At 38.4% G+C, this 21,843-nt stretch overlaps 1 protein-coding gene across 1 annotated transcript in view; it reads right to left on the bottom strand.

Annotated features, from left to right (window-relative positions):
• KIF13B (kinesin family member 13B) overlaps positions 1–21,843 on the bottom strand; it is a 203,481-nt gene that overhangs the window by 89,769 nt on the left and 91,869 nt on the right. Inside the window, exons 12-15 of the mRNA XM_049100832.1 lie at positions 19,371–19,481; positions 15,452–15,586; positions 5,808–5,938; positions 306–392 (exon numbers count right to left, since the gene is read on the bottom strand). Of these exons, the coding sequence (XP_048956789.1) occupies positions 306–392; positions 5,808–5,938; positions 15,452–15,586; positions 19,371–19,481 (464 nt within the window). The remainder of the gene's footprint in view (positions 1–305; positions 393–5,807; positions 5,939–15,451; positions 15,587–19,370; positions 19,482–21,843) is intronic.

Raw genomic sequence — 21,843 nt, 5'->3', positions numbered from 1 at the left:
AAAGATAAGCATGTCAGAAAAAAAAATTAATTAATTCTTTTACCAGACGGCAAAACAATCATCTTCCACGGGGAAATAAAAAGGAAAAATAAGTAAGTAAACTCCTTATTTTTCCTGAGTATATTGTTCTAATATCTCTCAGGCTCAAAGCATATAGTGAACAAACCATATACAGTCAGTAAATATATATGCCCACAACAAACAATACTTTCATTGGAGTTAAGTTTACCTTCTAATATACATTCTTCTGTTTCAAGGTATAATCTTCAATAATTTCTTTTTAAGAGCCATGAGTAATGTCATACCTGAAGAAGTGGTTGTTTCCCCATAATATCCTGTCCCCGTGGTGTAGCTGTATAGGGCTAGATACGGAAGAGCCATTTACAAATGTTCTGCAGGGAGAAGAGATCAAACATGCAAACAATGATTATCATGTATTCTCCTTTAATTATCCAATACTATAGAGATCTATGTACTAGGAAAAACAAAATAACCAATTCCCCAAAATAAAACCTGCCCTCGGTGAGTTTTATTATTTGTATTTACTTCTCTGCTGATTTATTTAAAATGCTTAAGGTGCTAAATATAATAAATTATTATCCTCTACTTTTCAAAGTTCCAAATTTGTCATATAACATATTAATGAGTAAATATGGAGTCATTACAGACAATACTAAAAAGCTGGTAGTGGCATATATTATGACTCAAATGACTATGTCCAATCTACATGAATAATAGCCAATTAACCAATTACACTCTAGAAATACAAGAAACGAGACCAGTGCTAAATTCTCTTCTGTAACTTCCTAGAGCACAGAAAAACATTCATATCCTATCAATATATAAAAGATTTATAAGGTCTACTTGACTGCTTATCTTGACAATGGTTCAACAGAAAGGTGAATAGAAGGATATAAAGGGAAGAATTTGCAGGGGCAAGAAATAAACAAAAATTATGCATCTGAGACGTCTGGGTGGCTTAGCGGTTTAGCACCTGCCTTTGGCCCAGGGCATGATCCTGGAGTTCCAGAATCGAGTCCCACATCAGGCTCCCTGCATGGAGCCTACTTCTCCCTCTGCCTGTGTCTCTGCCTCTCTCTGGGTGTCTCTCACGAATAAATAAATAAAATCTCAAAAAAAAGTATGCATCCCACTATAAGACTGATATTCGGAGGATACCAGTTTTATCAAGCCTCTCTCCTACTAGAGGACTCATTTGCTTAGATATAGGATATAGGTCAAGTTCTTTAATTTGGCCCTCAAGGCCCTACAAAAGGAAACCCTGTTTACCTCTTTCTTTCTTTACCCGTTCTAGTGAATTCTCAACTCCAGTCAAAAAAAAAAAAAAAAAAAAAAGATTTATGTTCTAATCACTAAACATGATTGATTTTCTTTCAAAGCCAGGGTTAGAGAAGAACACAGGCAACACCCTTTTTGAACTCGGCCATAGTAACTTCTTGCAAGATACATCCATGAAGGCAAAAGAAACAAAAGCAAAAATGAACTATTGGGACTTCATCAAGATAAGAAGCTTTTGCACAGCAAAGGATACAGTCAACAAAACTAAAAGACAACCTACAGAATGGAAGAAGATATTTGCAAATGACATATCAGATAAAGGGCTAGTTTCCAAGATCTATAAAGAACTTATTAAACTCAACACCAAAGAAACAAACAATCCAATCACGAAATGGGCAAAAGACATGAACAGAAATCTCACAGAGGAAGACATAGACATGGCCAACATGCACATGAGAAAATGCTCTGCATCACTTGCCATCAGGGAAATACAAATCAAAACCACAATGAGATACCACCTCACACCAGTGAGAATGGGGAAAATTAACAAGGCAGGAAACAACAAATGTTGGAGAGGATGCGGAGAAAAGGGAACCCTCTTACATTGTTGGTGGGAATGTGAACTGGTGCAGCCACTCTGGAAAACTGTGTGGAGGTTCCTCAAACAGTTAAAAATAGACCTGCCCTACAACCCAGCAATTGCACTGTTGGGGATTTACCCCAAAGATACAAATGCAATGAAACACCGGGGCACCTGCACCCCAATGTTTATAGCAGCAATGGCCACGATAGCCAAACTGTGGAAGGAGCCTCGGTGTCCAACGAAAGATGAATGGATAAAGAAGATGTGGTTTATGTATACAATGGAATATTACTCAGCTATTAGAAATGACAAATACCCACCATTTGCTTCAACGTGGATGGAACTGGAGGGTATTATGCTGAGTGAAGTAAGTCAGTCGGAGAAGGACAAACATTATATGTTCTCATTCATTTGGGGAATATAAATAATAGTGAAAGGGAATATAAGGGAAGGGAGAAGAAATGTGTGGGAAATATCAGAAAGGGAGACAGAACGTAAAGACTGCTAACTCTGGGAAACGAATTAGGGGTGGTAGAAGGGGAGGAGGGCGGGGGGTGGGAGTGAATGGGTGACGGGCACTGGGGGTTATTCTGTATGTTAGTAAATTGAACACCAATAAAAAATAAATTAAAAAAAATTTATAAAACAAAACAAAAAAGCCAGGGTTATACTATTCGTGCAACCTGGAATAGAGTTCCCGTCCCTCACCATCCAACTCTCCAATTCCTACTCAGCTTTCAAAGGCCAGTTGGTTCTGCTTCATCTGTAAAAGTTGCTCATCACTCCAGGCTACACTATCCTAGTTTCTTTACCTTCCTAAAACACTTAACTGGCTTTATATTGCTAGTTACTCTATATGTGTGTGTGTGTGTATATATATATATATACACACACACACACACACACACAAAATTCTACTCTCTATACCTGGATTTCACTTAGCATGTAGATTTTTAAACAGTAAAAGTAATTGGTCCTTCTATACTCTGATTATTCAAAGCACGAGCTCAAAAATTATAACAAAAGGGAACCTAGTAAAATTAGCAGATTTTAGCTTTTATGACACAAATTCCTTAAATACCATGAGGAGTTCAATTAAAGGCAAACATACATAGATGCTAATTTTTAAAAGCTACAGCAGTTAAGCCATAATTAGTAAATAAAAGCATGATTATAATAATAGTTTTCAAAGTGTGGTCTCTGTGGGGTCCCCAAGATCAAAGCTATTTTTATAATAATGCTAACCTGCCCTTTTTCACTGTGTTGACATTTATACCAGCAGAGTGTAAAACTGCTAGTGTTTTAGCACAAACCAAAGCAGTGGCCCCAAACATTACTAGTAGTCACTGGACTACTCACTGCCATGCACTCACAATTTTAAAAAAATGTTTCTTTTGAGGATATCCTTGATGAAGCAGTAAAAATTACTACTTTTTAAAAATCTTGACCTGAATGCACAACCTTTTAAAGATTTCAAGTGACAAAATGAGAAGTACATAAAAAGCACTGTGTTCATTCATACCAGAGTATTATGGTGTCCTGAACAAAATACAGAAAGTGGTATTTTCTTGAAAATGGACAAAGCGAGGAAAACAGCTGATAGATTGTATCTAATGCTAACTGTAAATTTCAAGTGAGAATTGGGAGTTTGGAGACCTGTGTCAATGTCCTCTACCCAAAGGCCCCCTAGGAGCATTCCTGTAGCTGAACAAGGTGGGCTGGTTATGCACGCACAGGGAGAAGACACAGCTGCAGGAACCATGGGGTGTCCTAGTGATAGCATGCTCAGAAGGACTGTTACAGGATTTGGGCTTTAGCTAGACAACCTGGCAAAGGCTCTGAGAGACAGAGGTTATGTATATGTTGGATACTGTCAGAAAGCAGGCATACTTTTACGATTGGACATTTCAAAAAATCCTATCAATAGAGGGGAGACTAGAATAAAGATAAAAGTTGTGACTGGTAAAGAAGTAATCACTCATCTTAGCCAAGAGAAGGTGTTTGCTATTTGGTGTGTGGCAGAACAACCTTGGTTTCTGCCTGCACCGAAACAAAATTCTTACGTGGCCTGCTTTGTCATATTTTATGACAGCCTCAGAGTAACCTTGCCTGAGGCTGGTATTCTGTGAGATTATTTAATAGGAGAATAGAATACCCAGGCTGGGAGTGACAGGCCCAGCTTCTACTCTGTTTTTTCCCCTTCCTCATTTGCATCCTTCACCGTGAGTTTCATAGCTTCCCAATATTTAAAGACTTTTTGGAGGGGATCCCTGGGTGGCGCAGCGGTTTGGCGCCTGCCTTTGGCCCAGGGCGCGATCCTGGAGACCCGGGATCGAGTCCCACATTGGGCTCCCGGTGCATGGAGCCTGCTTCTCCCTCTGCCTGTGTCTCTGCCTCTCTCTCTCTCACTGTGTGCCTATCATAAATAAAAAATAAAATAAAATAAAATAAAATAAAATAAAATAAAATAAAATAAAATAAAATAAAATAAAATAAAATAAAATAAAATAAAGACTTTTTGGATAAAATTAGTAATTATATGTTTTAAAGATCTATTTATTTTTAAAGACTTTATTTGAGAGAGAGAGACAGACAGAGAGAGTGTGTGTGTGGGAGGGAGAGAGAGAGAGACAGAATCTGAAGTAGACTCTGCACAGAGCCAGACATGGGGCTTGATCCCACAACTGCGAGCTCATGACCTGAGCCAAAATCAACAGTCAAATGCTTAACTGACAGAGCCACCCAGATGCCCCATGATTTATTTATTTTTAGAGAGAGAGAGAAAGAGAGCAAGTGCACATGCTCAAGCAGGGGGAGGGGCAGAGGGAGAGGGAGAGAAAGGATCTCAAGCTAACTCCTCGCTGAGTGGAGCCCAATGTGGGGCTCTCTCTCTTACAACCCTAAGATGGTGCTCTGAGCTAAAACCAAGTCAGATGTTCAACCACTTGAGCCATCCAGGCACCCCAAAATTAGTAATGATATTGATTATTCAGTATCATATAATGAAATGGATCAACATTTGAAAACTCAATATAAGTCAGTTAACAGGTTATATATGCCATTATATAACAAGGCAACAACAGCTTCACAGCTCAAGGAAGCAAACTGACAAACATTTACTTTATATGTTATGCCTCTTCATTCATTCATTACTCATTGAGCACTTATATACTAGTCTTCTATTACATACTAATGACAAAAAAACAAAAAAGAAAGGCCTTTGTCCTAAATGAGCTCAGTCCCCTGGGGTAATAAAGGTTAAAAGCCCACAAGGACACAATATGATAGGACACCTGGTATCTCAGTTAAGCGTCTGGCTCTTGATCTTAGCTCAGGTCTTGATATCAGGGTCATAAGTTTAAGCCCCCCACTGGGCTCCACACTGGGCATGGAGACTACTTAAAAATAAATAAATAAATAAAGTAAAAAAAAAAGAATAAAATATGAAGTGTTAATATAACAGGAAGCATAATGTGTACAGGGAATATATACTAGGGCCCCTTCGTGTAGACCAAACAGGGAATTCACCCAAAGTGGATAATGACAGAGCTTAGTCTTCAAGGTCAAACAGGAGTTAGCTGCCTAGAGGAACAGGAGACAAATAATAGGGATATAAGGGATTTTGTATCAAAAATAGTAGAAAGCCATCTGGCTGTATGGTGAGTGACCTAGGAAAAAGATTAGAGCACTGGCCTGGTTCCCATCAAGATCTGATGAAGGTCTTATTTAAGTAAGGCCATGGTAGTTGAGTACAGAGAAAAGAGATGGGTTTAAGAGATATTAAAAAGTGAAATGTAAAGGACTAACTGGATAGCTTCATTAAGTAAACTTAAAAACAAAGGCTGAACATGCTACGTAATACCCACAACTAGTACACTTTTTCTTTAAAATTATTGTGACATTAATACTAATTAAGGTACATTACCTGGTGTTCTTCTGAGGAGTCAGCATAACCTGGCCTTCTGCTGTGATGTCTATAATACAATGTTCAGGAAGAATTCCCATTCCACATAGTTGGATATCTTGGGAATTTGCTGAACCTATCAATGTATGTTCCTACAAAAAAATCAAAGTCACTGATTTATATTGTATTCTTACATGTACAGAAATTGAAATCACCTCCTCTGAGCCCTCTTATATTGATCCATTATCTCAGTTAAAAGACTTCTGAAGAAAAAATAAATAAATAAATAAATAAATAAATAAATAAATAAATAAAAGACTTCTGAAGTAAATGGAATGGGGTAGGGAGAATTTCTGGCTTCCTCTGAAATATATTCTACAAGTTATATTTGCTTATAAAGCATAACGAATTGAATTGAGTTATACCTTTGAAACCCAAAACTACAGTTTTATATTAATGTCCATACTATATTATTTTCCATTGCAATTTTGATTCCGAATATTTTATATTACTCTAAGAGCGTGAGCCACACGTCAATAAGGTACCATAATATGGGTCTGAAAACTATAGTTATTTAAGTTGTACATCATATACCTGGTGTCAATCAAGATGAGTCAACTACAAAGATAAAAAGCTATCCAGGGCAGCGCTGGTGGCACAGCGGTTTAGTGCCACCTGAAGCCTGGGGTGTGATCCTGGAGATCCGGGATTGAGTCCCACGTCAGGCTTCCTGCATGGAGCCTGCTTCTCCCTCTGCCTCTCTCTCTCGCTCTCTGAATAAATAAATAAATAAACCTTTAAAAAAAAAAAAAGCTATCCAAATCTAAGGAGTGTGGAAAGATTAAAACTATTTCATAAACCCAGTCTCCCTAATCCTCATAGAAGATATGATGGATATGTTCTTCTTGCTGTAGAGCCGCAATTACTCATTTCTTGAAGCCCCAGTTACAGCCTTGCTTTTTGGCTGGCAACTGAGAAAGCAGGCATAAAAATCAAGCTCCCTCTTACGCACCTCAACATTTGGCTACCTGTACATAATTAAACATTGATAACACCCATGTCCTTAGGCCACCTTCTCCTTCCATACACCTAAATCAGGAGTCAGATACAAAATACTTTAGGCTTTGCAAGTCATATGCAGCCACTGAACTCTGCCTAGTAATGCAAAAACAGACAATGCACAAATGAACAAGTGAGGTTACTTTCCAATAAAACTTTATTTATGAACACTGAAATCTGAACTGCATATAGTTTTCATGTGTCTGAAATACTGTGTTTCTTCTAATTTTCTTCAATCATTTAAAAAAAGATGTAAAAAACATTCTTAGCTCCCATGCCATAGAGAAGCCACTGGCTAGATTTGGCCAGTGGAATAGTTGCTGACCCCTGATCATGAGGACTTTATCTAGTCCCATGGATTTTAAATACTGCTGAAACAGAGACCCCATGAAAAACTGGTTTGTTTTTTTAAGAGTTTTTATTTATTTATTCTTGGTAGACATAGAAAGAGAGAGAGAGAGAGAGGGACAGAGACACAGGTGGAAGGTTCCATGCTGGGAGCCTGATGTGGGATTCGATCCTGAGGCTCCAGGATCACACCCTGGGCCAAAGGCAGGTGCTAAACCACTGAGCCACCCAGGGACCCCCGAAAAACTGCTTTTCTGCTCCTTTTCCTGCTCCTATTCTTGCAAGGACCTATAACCTCCTCTCTCCCCCACACACACCTTATAGAACTGCTAATGTATGTTCTCCTTGTAAAGGCCAAGTAGTTAATGCTTTCTTTGGAGTCTTGCAGCACAACAGATATCATCCAAGGAGTGACCAAGACCACTGACTCACCAAGACCTCTGGCTCTAGGGCATAAGTAGCTTATGGAGGAAACCTAAGCAGTGCTCTTTGTTCCTGTATGCCTGAGAAGACATAATCCTCAATAAAACACCTCAGGCCCCAAGCAAAAAGAAGTACTCTCCTTTCCTTTCCGAATCTCCCAGAATGCTTTCTCTGTTTTCAATAAACTCTGCCCTCTCTTCTTCTCGGCTTTCGTTTGATTTCTACCCTGTGTGAAGGCAAGTACCTTCTTGGCTGGTCCTGCAGGACCCCATCTGGGTCCTTAGATTCCACCTGTCTACAACACTGTCTCTATATAAATTAAATCACCAGCCAGGAACTAGAGACTTCAGTTCCATTATTTTCCTGCCTCCACTATCACTATTCCACTCTCACTAACCTTTATTTCTTGCCTACGTGGCTGCTTAAAGATATTTCTTCCTTTTTTTTTTTTTTTTTTTTTTTTTTTAGCATTTTATGTAGGTATGTATGTATGTATGTGAGTGAGAGAGGCAGGTGAGTGTCTGAAGACATTTTAAAGTGAAAGGGCCAAAGCAGAACTTTTGCTCCCCCAACCCCAACCCAATGAATCTATTCTCTTCTCCTGATAGTCAGCTAAAAAGCTTAGATGCTACAGAGTCCTCTCTTTCCCTTACTAGCCTATCACTGGGCCCATGTCAATCAGAACATCCCTACAGACTGTTCCTCCAAAACACTGAGAATCAGCTCATTCTCTCCCACCTCTACTATCACACCCTGCTCTTTTGCTGGGGTGAATATATGAATCTTCTACGATTTCTCCACTCCTAATCAATCCTCCAACCCCATCTACTACTAGGACAACAGCAGATCATATGATCTCCCTATTTAAAACCCTCTAGTGGTTTCCCTTTGAACTTCTAATGAAGTCCATATTCTTAATCAGGCTTACAAAAAAAAACACTCAGTGATCTGGCTCCACCTACCTCTCCTATCCTAGCTCCTACCACTTCCCCTTCTTCTAGAGGAAGATAAGACCACACTGACCTTTTATCCGTCCTTTGAGCACACTGGAGGTTTCCTTGGTCTGAACCCCGCCCCCCACCTTGATATTGGTAGTTTCTTATCATTTCTATCTCACTGTTAAAGGGCACATTCACAGAGAGATATACCCTGAACCGATAATCAGAAATAACCACCCCATCGTTCTATTTCATTTCCTTACATAGAATTGACTGTCAGGTTCAGTGTCTATCTCCACAGCTAGTCTGGAAATGCCACAAAAGAGGAGAACAGCCTGACCCGCTCTCTACTGTAATCCAAGCATATAACACAAGCTTACCACAGTTAAGTATTAAATAAATATAAAAGAAAAATAAATGAATAATCATTTCCCTTCAGACTCCATGGAAGATGATTCACTCTCCTTCTTTACTAATAACTCTATTAATTATGTTGTGGATCCCAGTGCCTCCCATCTCTTCTGGGACCTCAATCTCATAAAAGGGGCCCTTCCCCACTAGTATTTTCATTTCCCCTTCTCCAGGGGTTTCTTTACTCAACTATACTGCAGTGGTATTTCTAAGGAAACAAAGATTTGGGATCTAGAGCTGTCCCATGTTATCTTTTTCAATCCCCAAGGAGTGTATATAATATTGAGGACATTCCACACATAAATCTTTATTCCTCACTATTGGCTAAGATTTCCTGGCCAATCCCCACACTTTCTTAATCTGGAGAACAAGACTTGACTACGTGGAAACTGCCAAGTAATGCTTATGATGTTTGGTAGCAGGCTTAAAGAATCTATTCCATGCCTGTCTCCATTCCCCACTTTGGTTCTTCCCTCCCTGCCTTTACAAAACCAACCCTATGGTGGAGAGAAGTTCCAAAAGGAGGGGGGAAAATCTAAAGAGAAGGGTGCCTGTCTGGTTCAGCTGGAGGAACATGTGACTCTGTATCTCAGGGTTGTGAATTCAAGTCCCACATTGGATGTAGAGATTACCTAAAAATAATAAAATCTTAAAAAAAGAAAAAGTCTAAAGAGAAAAGGGGCCCCAGGTCTCCTAAAAAAGAAGGAAACATCCCCAAAGCACTTGGCATAGGCCATTTCCAAGTATAATCCCATTTGTCCTCCTGTAAGAAATTCTAGGCATCTTAATAGTGACTTTGGTGGAAGTGGAGGTGGAGGTAATCCTTGGGCTATATGCCCTAGGTTGGAGTCTGAGTATAGAAATAATCCCTACTACCATACTTCATCCACATACAGGTTCAGACCCATGTCTGTGCCCTTGCTCTTGTTTTCTTTGCCTGAAATACTCCCTCTTTGCCTCATCTAAATAGAAATGTCTTTCAATAACTAGGTCTAGTGTCATCTTCTACTTGAAAATTTCACCGCTGGGCAGCACTGACTTCTCCCTTCTCTGAACCTGATTACACTCAGAGTGGGTACCACATTACGACCTCTTGCACAAATGTTTTTTTTTTTTTTTCCCTTTATTTAGACAGCAACCTTTTACAGGACTCCTGTATCTTCTCCAAAAATAAGCACAGTACATGATACATGGTAGATGCTAAGTATTTGTTGATAGACTGAATTAAAAATTATTAGAGACAAGTATTAACACAAACATGCAAAGGTCTAATCGAAATTCTAGAAGGAAAACTTCATTTTTTCAACAAATATTATTCTGAACACCTATTATGAGCTGGGCACTGAGTCACTGGAAACAAAAGAGAGACAAAGTCCCAATTTTGTGGTGCTTACAATCTTGGTGACAACTTAAATCTCTCATTTGAGGTTATAATCTATTCTGATTTGGATGATGATTCACTGGAATCTCAAACATTAAGCTCTAAAAGCTCAATCTGCCAAAGCCTTACAGTTTGATATTTAAACAAGTTAGACAAAAAGCTTTTTGATAAGTTCCTCCTATTGTGCTCTAAACCCTGCAATAAAAATACTGATGAGGGAAAAAATAAACTTATCATGGATTGGCACAGGAGTTTATCTAATGAATAAATGTTATGAAAGTACAAGGTAATCAAAAATAAGATAAAGTTAATCAAGGGTGGCTTTTTGGTCTCTATGTGATATATGGATATAAGGATTCTTTTCTTTTTTTTTTTTTTTAAGATTTGTTTACTTTAGAGAGAAAGAGTCCCAAGTGGACTCTGAGCCAAGCACAGAGCCCGATGTACGGCTTGATCCCACAGCCCTGAGATCATGACCTACACCAAAACCAAGAGCTGGAGGCCCAACCAACTGCACCACCCAGGCATCCCTGGATATGATAATTCTTAAAGTATACTAATTTTAGAGAAAATTTTAACAAATATAAAACACCAGATTTAAAAATCTAAGAAATAATGAAAAGCTAGAAATGGCTTTTTAACCTTTCTTTAATCCACTTAAATTTAATTTCACTGGAGATGATGAACTCTTCTATGAATTAACTAAGTACCTTTGCTTCTTTTATAAATCAACCATTTATGTTGCTCTTTTGAGAAACTCCCTCTGATCAACTAAGTCCTAAAAGACAGAGAGAGGGGCACGGGGAAGGGAAAGGAGGGAGGAAAGAAAGGAAAATAAAGAGATAGGACTTGTCCACAGTGACATATTTCACAGGGCAAGCTTTTCCGAGCCTGCAAGAAGGAAAAGGCGCATGTCAGTAAAGCCAGTGAGGTCCCTCAGCCTTATCAGTATTCTCAGATAATTTCTGAAGGAAAAGGTAAGCGAGTACCAGGGACACTAAGCAGAAAAGTACTTGTTATTCTTCACATATCTAAATAATCAAAATTCTTTAATAAAGAAATCACACTGGCTTAACAGAACCAAGACTCTGAGGACAGCTTTTCTGGAATGGTGGTGAAAAAGGCAAGAAGGTATCTTTCCATCTCTTATAAATTCAAGTTGCCAACCCAAAAACTCTTAATGTGGCATAACTGTGTCTTGCTTCTCTTGGGGTCCTCAAAACCTACCCGTAGCTCCACAAACACTGAATGGCTGGTGCCACTGCCATGATCACCTCAATCAGTGACTGAATACTAACAAGGACGACACCAGGCAGTTTACCTTCAATGAGAGAGATGCTATCGGATCGACATGTGTTTTAAAGCTACTGCTGAATCACTTATCAAGGTATGAATCTTGGGACTCCTGGTGGCTCAGTGGTTGAACATCTGCCTTTGGCTCAGGTCGTGATCCTGGAGTCCTGGGATTGAGTCCCCGTGAGGAGCCTACTTCTCCCTCTGCCTATGCCCCTGCCTCTCTCTCTCTCTCTCTGTGTTACTCATGAATAAATGAAATCTTTTTTTTTTAAAGGTATGAATCCTTCTTGAGTATGTACATGTACAATTTACCTCAAATCCTTCAGAATCAGCCTAGTTTCCCAGGCCATTAATAGCTGACTCATGAAAAGAGCAGATTCAGAATTGCAAAAGCAAAATAGCCCTCATGAAAGATTTGGTGGATAATTCTGAGGCATGCTTAAAATCAATCCTACTTTGATCCTATTTCTGTAACATAAAAATATGTAGCAGTATAAGTCTATAGATACAGAATAGATCCAGAGGATATGGATAAAACTATTAAATATTAACTGTGGTCATCTCTGCATGTTGGAATCTGGGCATGAATCCCCCCTCTTTTTCTAATATGTGTTTATAAAACTCTTTAGAAAACAAAGTGTATTACGAGCATAATGTTTTTAAGGTAAGGGAAGCAGTTCTTCCCTCTAGAAGCCCAGCCAGTGCTGGTATAAGTCTCCAAGTCTATCTTAGAATCATAGGCAGTCCTTGCTTTGCATAAGAACACAGGACTATAAAAATAACTTAAAAAAAATAACTTTGCAAGGAGATCTTAATATTCAATGGGGAAAGGATGCCTGAATGGCTCAGTGGTTGAGCATTCTGCCTTTGGCTCAGGACGTGATCCCGGGGTCCTGGGATGGAGTCCTGCATCGGGCTCTCCACAGGGAGCCTGCTTCTTCTCCCTCTCTCTGTGTATATCTCATGAATAAATAGATAAGATCTTTAAAAATCATCATCATCATCATCATCAATGGGGAAAACCACAATTATTCTGTGACTTTTTAAAGTATCTGTAAAAATAATAATAATAAAATAGCTAATTAATAAATTTTAAGTCTGTAAAAACATCATTAAGAATTATCTTACTGTTACAACATACAGAGAAATGAAGAAGTAGTAAAACTATTTAGAATACTGTAATTTAGAGTATCAGACACATTGAAATTTAAAGCATTTCCTTTGTGTAAAACTTATCCAGAGTAGTTGAACAGTACTTGCCTTCTTCTTCTCAATATATATATATATATAAAATACAATATAGAGTGAGCATATTTTGAGCATATTTTCTGTGCTGTGGAAAACTGTGATACTCCTTTTTAAGTGTCTACCATTTTAACCTCTGTGCTCCTGATGCTTCGAAATATTTCCAAGAGCTCCTTTAATGTGAAGTGTTCTCTGGTGTCACTCCCTCTGGCATATCTTCATCCTTCTCATCACACTTTCACAATTTACATCGATAAACTCACCCTCACTAAATTTCTCTGGCTGCATACATAGAATTTCACGAACAGCACTGGCATCAACATTATTTACTAAATTGTGGTAACTGGAATTTGTGTGTGTTGGAACCATGCAACACGAGGACTGCCCATGCATGCAAATTATATGCAAAATTATCTTGTGAGTTATGTTCCATCTATGGTTTGGCCACCATACTCTGTCGCTGCCAGTTCCAGACTAAATAAATAAATAGAGGATTCTGGAAGAGTATCTTACCACTTGGAACTAGAAAGAACATTAGAGGTGATTTAATCCAGTGCCCTCATTTTATAGATGGGGTGCTGAAAATCACCCAGGGATGTGAAGTCATCTGCCCAGCATCTAAATTGATTTCAGAATTCGAAGGCAAGAAATAAAAAAATGCTCAGCCTCCAAATTCCTCCTTCCCACATCATGGTATCACTTTACTGAAGCAAAAAACTGTTCTTGGACTGAGATCATCCTTCTGAATGTGCTTGGTCATGAATATGCTTTTGTCGTGGGGTTAGCTTGGGCAGTGAAGAAATCAACACTGCCTCAAACTCTGCCAAAACAGGGTTGACCACACAGTCTGAAACAGAATCCCGACACCTCCACACAAGATGACCAGAAATATTCTGACTACTCTCCAAAAGTCTTTAAATAGTTTCTTTGTTTGATTTTTTTAGTTAAGGAACAGATATGAATCAGGTTTTTCTCTTGTTGGGCGTATATGTTTGTGTGTTCCAATTTGAACTTCATCACCTCAGAATGAAAAAGAATTCAGAGTCCTGGGAAATAAAAAGGGCAGACTATTTGAGTCTTAACTATATACAGCACCTCTCCTAAAGCATTTGGATATCTATAGCTGAAACTCTAACACAAAATGCTACCATCATCATTAAGAAACACAGAATGTGATGTAATCATTTACACTTTTTTCAATAGACAAGGATAATATATGGTGCCACACAGAGTATCAAATATGAAATATGGAATATTTATATAGTGCTTCTGTTTATAAAGTACTTGTATATATCAAATCTCATTTAACCCTCACAGGAACCTTTGAGGTAGCCAGACAAAGCATCCATTTATAGAGGAGGAATGTATAGACTGAAAGGGGCAAAAGACTTGAGATCACACATTTGTTAAGCAGCACCCCAGACAAAAACATCAGTCATCTCCCAGCTACTCTCATGTTGCTCCCATTCGAGCACAATACCTGAAAGTGCACACATACTGTATGTATCAAAAACACAATTTAATTCATAGCGTAATAAAACATGGTATCAGACGCTCATTAATAATGGGGCTTCAGCAAAATAACACAAACCTAATTATGACAAGATATCTTTGATAAAAACTGGGAACTAGCCAATGTGTCGTGAATTCTTTAGTCTCTTTAGAAACGAAGCCACGGTTTTGTTTTGTTTTGTTTTTTTATTTTTTATTTTAAAGCAGTTTCTAAGTTCACAAGCTCATTATCTTTAACTTCCTAGTCACCTTAGTTAAACCTACATATATAGTGACTATTTTGTAAGGGGGGGGACTTCCTCCACATATTTACTAACCACATGCCAGAATCATGTAGTCCCTTATTTAATTCACTTATGCTCTGGCCATGACAAAGCAATTTTATGAGCTCCTAATAATTTATGTAGTGTCTCAGGATTCCCACTTATTCTGAAGTTGTCTCTTGTCTCCCTGAGATATCTCACAATTTACAGATTTTAACATCCATCACTACTTGGGGTTTTTTCTGTTTCATACTCTGGTCCCCTCAATCTTTTAGTGACTTATTTTTTTATAAGTTGATAATAAAACTTTTAAATTTTCCTAAATTACTGGAAACACAAAATTCATAGTAAGTGGCCTCACACCATAACTTTCTTTAAACATTTCCTCTTGCAATCTAACCATTTACAAAAAATGTGCTTCATATATACCATGAAAGCTTTAGTCTACTAATAAATCATTTAGTTTTAAAAGCCATTCTTTAAGTTTTAAAGTCATCTCTTTAACTCCCCAGTATAATTCATAGTCGATAATAGTAGCTAAACTACTTAATTTCTTGGAAATAATATCAGAATATTATTTTTTATATTACTAGGTTGAATTAAATCACTCAAAGACTAAAAAAGGGAAACTAATCCCAGAAACTCAAGATTTTTCTATACTCCAGCTTGTTCAAATAATAACAATTTGCTAATTCATTATTTTGGAACAAGCATGGTTCTCCAAGTTTAAAAAAATACTATGAAAAATTGTTCTGTATTATCGCAGTAAATAGTAGCAAAGCACCTTACCTTTAAATAGTAAACCAGAAGTTCATTCAGAGCAGGATCAGCATTCAGATTAACAAGGAAGCATTTATCATCCCCAACTTTAATCCCAGAAGATTGAAGAGATATTCCAAGACTCTCAAGCTGTTTCTGTCGCTCCTATAAATGTATTAGAGAAGTATTAATTCTATAGCTATTGACACAGCAAGATATTAAAGATCTTATATCGGAATAATTACTAAATAACTTTATGATTCAAATATATAATCTTAGGACATAGTATTATAAATTATAGCACTTCTTCTCTTCCTAAACTTCTCTTTCTAAATAAATATGTAATAAATATGTTATTTTATTTTGTTAATTAAAACTTTATTTTGAGAAATAAAGCCATTACCAATAGCAACCAAGTATACCACAGAGTTCTTAATTTTCATTCTTGAAAATATCTAACATCTTGAATTCGTCTTTCTCATTTAATTCTGTACATACACATTTTACCAACTGTGATCTTTCCAAAAGGCCACATTTTCAATACAATCTCTTGCTAGCCTCAGTGACTCCCCAACCAGGATAAAGGCCAAACTCCCTCAACAAAGTCCACAAGGCCCTTTGATCTGGCCTGTTTCCTCTGTCTTCATGTTTTATCACTCCTACTCTCAGAGTCTGTGCTATAGTTATATGGAACTCTTCCAGGTCCCTGAAAGAATGTTCTCCTTAGCTTAAGAGATTTTACACCTGTTTCTTCTATCTGAAGCCTACTTATTCTCATACTTGGTAACTCATACTTGTTTACTTGATCACTTCTCAATGAGGGCATGGATCCTATCTATCCACCATGAATTCCTAGCACCTAGCACAGTACATAACACACAGTGAGCACTCAAAACATCAGTCTTTTGATTGTTCCAAAATAAAACTTGCATACGCATTCAAGTACTATTTTCATAAGAATATGAACCTTTCCTTTTTGTGCCTACCTGTCTCTGAATCCACACAACATACAAATGTATGCATATAAGGGGATACTCGTGATTCCTGCAATCAATGCTCTAGGATTAAGGTATGTGAATTGGGGCAGAGCAGGGTATCTTTGACTATATATAAATAGCAAGTGGTAATGAATCACAGGCACCAAAAGCCTTTGATGTGAGGAAAGACAAGACAAACTAAGTCATTTAACTGGAGCCACATAGTAAGTTTGCAGTATAATTAAATCACAGCCTGAGGATTTTGCTATTTTTAGGGACACCATCCCAAAGTTATCTGACCATGGACCATTTTTCTTCCCCAAAGACTTATTAACAATTGGTGGCTATATTGCCAGAAATACATTTTAGGAAATGCTAGTCTCTTTAAAAAAAAAAAAAAAGGTCAATGACCAAGAGACCAGGTCTTTTCCCATGAGAAAGAAGCAAGTTCAGAACCAGGAAAGCCTGGGGGCTTGCAAAGATAAGGTGTTAAATGAAGTGTTGGATAAAATCAGGCCCAGTCCTCAAAAGGGACATCTGACAGAGGAAGAGAACAGTTAGGTAAGAAAAGATTCACCAGCATGAGCACTCCAATTTCACTTAAACCTACCCTGCTTGTATCAGCACAGCAACCCAAATACAATAGCACTTCAAAGTCAATGGTTTTTTTTGGAGTAGCTCAAAAAGGCTCACACAAATTAGCTCTACACTGGATAATTAGTAGAATGACTTATAATCTAAGAAAAACAAAAAGTGAGATATAAAATAAGAAATAAAATTCATGTACTGGGATATTCTCTTGAGATTTAAAGGATATGGATTAAAATAACCTAGTTTACGGATACAGATAAGGCAAGATTGGATCATATCCTGATTTTCAATGAAACTGGGTGATGGTACATGTGGATTCATTATACTCTTCTCTTGTTTTTATCTATTTTGAAAATGATCATAATAGGGCAGCCTGGGTGGCTCAGTGGTTTAGTGCCACCTTCAGCCCAGGGCGTGATCCTGGAGACCCGGGATCCAGTCCCACATTGGGCTCCCTGCATGGAGCCTGCTTCTCCCTCTGCCTATGTCTCTGCCTCTGTCTCTGTGTCTCTCATGAATAAATAAAATTTGTAAAAAAAAAAAAGAAAGAAAGAAAGAAAAAAGAAAGAAGGAAAGAAAATGATCATAAAAAATATTTTAAAATTAGCCTGCACTAATATAACACCTACTTTAAGCTACTTAATAGTAGTACCATCCTACAACACTTGATGTATAGGTCGATTCTGGACAGCACATTTGAGGATGGAACCTTCTGGGTGACAAAAGAAGTAGCAAGTTCTATGTATTTACTAATATGAGGAACAGTTGAAAACACTATTTTGTATGTATTTTGTATGTTCTATGTATTTACTAATATGGGGAACAGTTGAAAACACTATTTTGAAAAAAATAAGTTTTTTTATTTAGGGGGATCCCTGGGTGGCTCAGCAGTTTAGCGCCTGCCTTTGGTCCAGGGTGTGATCCTGGAGTCCCCGGATTGAGTCCCACGTTGGGCTCCGGCATGGAGCCTGCTTATCCCTCTGCCTGTGTCTCTGCCTCTCTCTATATATATATCATAAATAATAAAAAAAAATCTTAAAAAAATATTTTTTTATTTATTCATTTGAGAGAGAGATAGAGAGAGCACAAGCAGGCAGAAGGGCAGAGGCAGAGGCAGAGACAGAAGCAGGCTCCCAACTAAGTTGAGAGCCCAACATGGGGCTTGATCTCAGGACCATGAGATCATGACCTGAGCTGAAGGCAGACACTTAACCATCTGAGCCACGGAGGCGCCTCCTAGAGATTTTTAACTTTAGAAAAGGAGGGGAAGAAGCAGAAGTTACCTTAAATATCCAGGTAATAACTGTCCCTATATTGTAGGGTTGATGGGGGGGATTAAATAAAATATTATAATTTAAAAGGGCTTCACATAGGGCCCAACACAGTATACTCAATAAATATTTGCTATTATTATTATTACTCTTAGTTACTCTATATATGTGGGGCACTCATTCTCTCAGCTTTGGAAGATCAAACTAAGGACCATGAGCAGAAATGAATAAAAGATTTTGATTAAGTAGCTAGTATTAGAGTCATCAGAGCTGTCCAATCATGAAAAGGCTGCTTGAGGGGGTACTGCTTCCACATTGCTACATATATTTCTAAAACAGAGGCTGAATACTCATCTAACAGGAAAGCACGGAGTAAAGTCTTTTACTAAGTGGACAACTGGACATTTAGGATTCTTTTCAAATGCTAATGTTCCCACCCTAAAATTTCATAACTCTACCTGTTTTAAGTATTCTTATTTTTAAGATTTTATTTATTTATTTGATAGAGGGAGAAAGAGCACAAGCAGGAAGAGTGGCAGGCAGAGTGAGAGGGAGAAGCAGACTCCCTGTTGAGCAGGGAGCCCAATGCAGGACTCCATCCCAGGACCCTGGGATCATGACCTCAGCCAAAGGCAGACACTTAACAACTGAGCCACCCAGGTGCCCCCTGTATTAAGTATTTTTAACATGAGAGACAGCTCAGATTTAGGTATTTCATATTACTTTTACTGAGTTGTCATAACAAAGCCAGAGGCTAATATCTTAATTACCACTACCAATTTTGTAGTTTGGGTAAGTTCCTTAAGTCTGCAAAGCACTTAATAGAATTGGGGGTTCAGAGTCAGAGGCTACAAAGTAGTTACTTCCTTTAAAAAATGTTGATGACCTTGAAACTATTTCTTACATAATGAACTATTAATTGTAATTATGTCTTCTTTATCCTCCAAATTACCTTTGTAAAGTACAGACTCTTAGATCTAGGTTCTTATTAATGGTGCTAGATTTGCCATCTTCAAGGCTAAAAATCAAAAAAGGACCCAGAAATGCCACCTGAGTTACACTGCACAAATTGCCATGAGCTTTCTCTCGCTTTAATCAGGAGGCACGAACCTGTGCAATCTCCTCGGTTTTCCTTAGTTTCTCCTCCCAGGTCACAGTCATTTCCTGGATTAGCTTCTCTGATTCTTCCAGCCGGTCCTTTAGTTCTGGAGATTTCATTGCCTACAAGCAAAAAATATTTGTTACATGAAATGTCTGTACCAGACCCTGAAGAAAGCATTAACTAAATCCAGAACGAAAACGTAACAATCTGCCTCCTCGCAGCTCTACAGTTCACAGAGATCTCCGATCTACCTAAGACAGAACAATGTATGTCACTGATGCACAGAATCCAGACTGGATTCATCCCATGAGCTCATTCAGTTACCTATGGTGGGCTTGAAAGGAAGACTTCACTGCTTTCCTCCAACCTACTGTTACTGTGAAGATCTAATTTCATTTAGCTTGAACAGAAAGTTCAAGCTCTCAAGGGCTTATTTTTAAATTCCAAAAGGTCATATATCTAGACTCAGATGTGGGATTCATTCTAATCTTTACTGATGACTTCAGGTATTGATTCTGGTTTACCAACTTACTACCAGAAAACAGGTTATAAGAAAGAAAAGGACTATGGTCCTGACCCCAAGAAACAGTTCCACGGCGTTGCAAAATCGTGAGTAAAGAATATTAATTAAACTAGAAATCCTGAAATTGGTATTTTATTTCACCTTTGAAAAGAGAATGAGAATTCTGTTGTAGGTTAGAACTGTATAGGTTTCAAATTCAATAATGGAACATAAACACCTTACATTACAGAATGTACAAAGGGTAGTGGAAATAGGGTACCTCTCAATAAATGGGTATTTCTTTTTTTTTTTAAAGATTTATTTATTTGAGAGAAAGAGAGCGTGAGCATGAGGGGCAGAGAATCTCAAGCAGACTCCCCACTGAGCACAGAGCTCTACAAGGCAGTGCTCAATCCCATGACCCTGAGATCATGACCTGAGCTGAAACCAAGAGTCAGCCACTTACCTAACTGCGCCACCCAGGCGCCCCTAAATAGATAGGTAATTTTGCTATATTTTTTCTAGGGCCTGGCATCATCCACAGGGCAAGATGGCCACGACAGGGATGGCCCTGCCCCGGAGGGGATGGGGCACTAGACCAGATACGCCGCAGCCTTTCCAGAAGGCCATGTGGTCCGAAGATGTGAGCTCACAGCCCAGTCCACAGGTGGCCGTGGGGCCATCCCAGCAAGGTCTTGGCCCTGACAAGGAGTCCCAGCATTTTGCAGCCCTGACCTGGACTGCAGTGTACGCATCCTGACGGAGGCACATAGCCAGTCAGCTGAGCAGAGGCTCCTACGCAGGCAGAGAAGCAGTCAGTGAGCACCTCAAATCTACTGTGCTGGCTAGCGGAAGAGTTTGTGGTGGCAGAGGAATGTGCTCTGTGTTCTACTTTTCGCGTCAAAACCACCTGAGTGTGGCTCTACAGGGTAGGTGGAGAAAAATCACATGCAGCTCCTCTAAGAGGAATGAATTCAAAAGCTACGGTTTAGCTCTGATGGAACAACACTTATTTTGGAAATCTGAAGGGGCCGTGGTGGGTGTGGCCCTGGTCTCGCTTTCCTTGTCGCCATTCATCGGCAATAGCTGGACAGAAAGCTCTGGAAAAGGTCCAGAAGCAAATCAAGTCCATATAGCTACCTCCCACTCTTTGATGGGCTCTAAGGGATTGTATCTCAGACACAGACAGTAGAATGAACAAACTTGTGCCCCTCCTTCTTGGGAACTTGTGGTGGCACTGCCTTCTCTGTCTCTTGTCTAGATCATTAATCAGCAAAATATAGAATAGTTTTCTTCTCTGTTATAATTTGGTTTGGGACAGAAGTCCTAGAGGCAGAAATGTGAGAGCAACCTTAGGCCCCAGTTTACCAACTACCTATCTTCCCCTTCTTCTGCTACTTATTTAAAACTTTCAGGATATAATTTTGGGAAAACAGTTTATTCCTCAACCCAAACTTCTGTTTCCCCTCAACTGTAACCCCACAGAAAAAATAAAATTGAAGATATATAACAAAAAAGCAAAAAGAAAATATTTTTTTCTACAAACCTAATTAAGCCACAACATGGAAAAATTAATTATTAAGATATGACAGACTTCCTTAAGATATCCATTCTGCCTTCAACCAGTGAACAAATAATACAACAAATATATGCTTGAGTCCTCTTCCAGTAACTCTCTACCATTTCCTGCACTAAAATTGCATACATTTTGTTTCAAGCATCTCCCTCCTTTATTCTGTTATACCTCTTCTTGGCTGCAGCCTTTACTATGGAAAGAAACATTTTCTCCATTCTCTTTATTCTCTCCTCTTGTTCAATCCTTTCACTGTTAAAAACTCTCTAAATTTCAACTATGACAATCTATGTGTCTTTATTACCAACCATCTCAAATTTCTCTTCCTATAGGAAACTCAAAAATTCTAAGTAGAGTATTTATCACTTAACAGCTAGTAAGGGGAAGAAAATTCAAATTCTAGCTT

The sequence above is a fragment of the Canis lupus genome, chromosome 25 (assembly GCF_003254725.2).
Source record: "Canis lupus dingo isolate Sandy chromosome 25, ASM325472v2, whole genome shotgun sequence".
NCBI lineage: Eukaryota > Metazoa > Chordata > Mammalia > Carnivora > Canidae > Canis > Canis lupus.
This window is presented reverse-complemented; position numbering and strand designations above follow the sequence as displayed.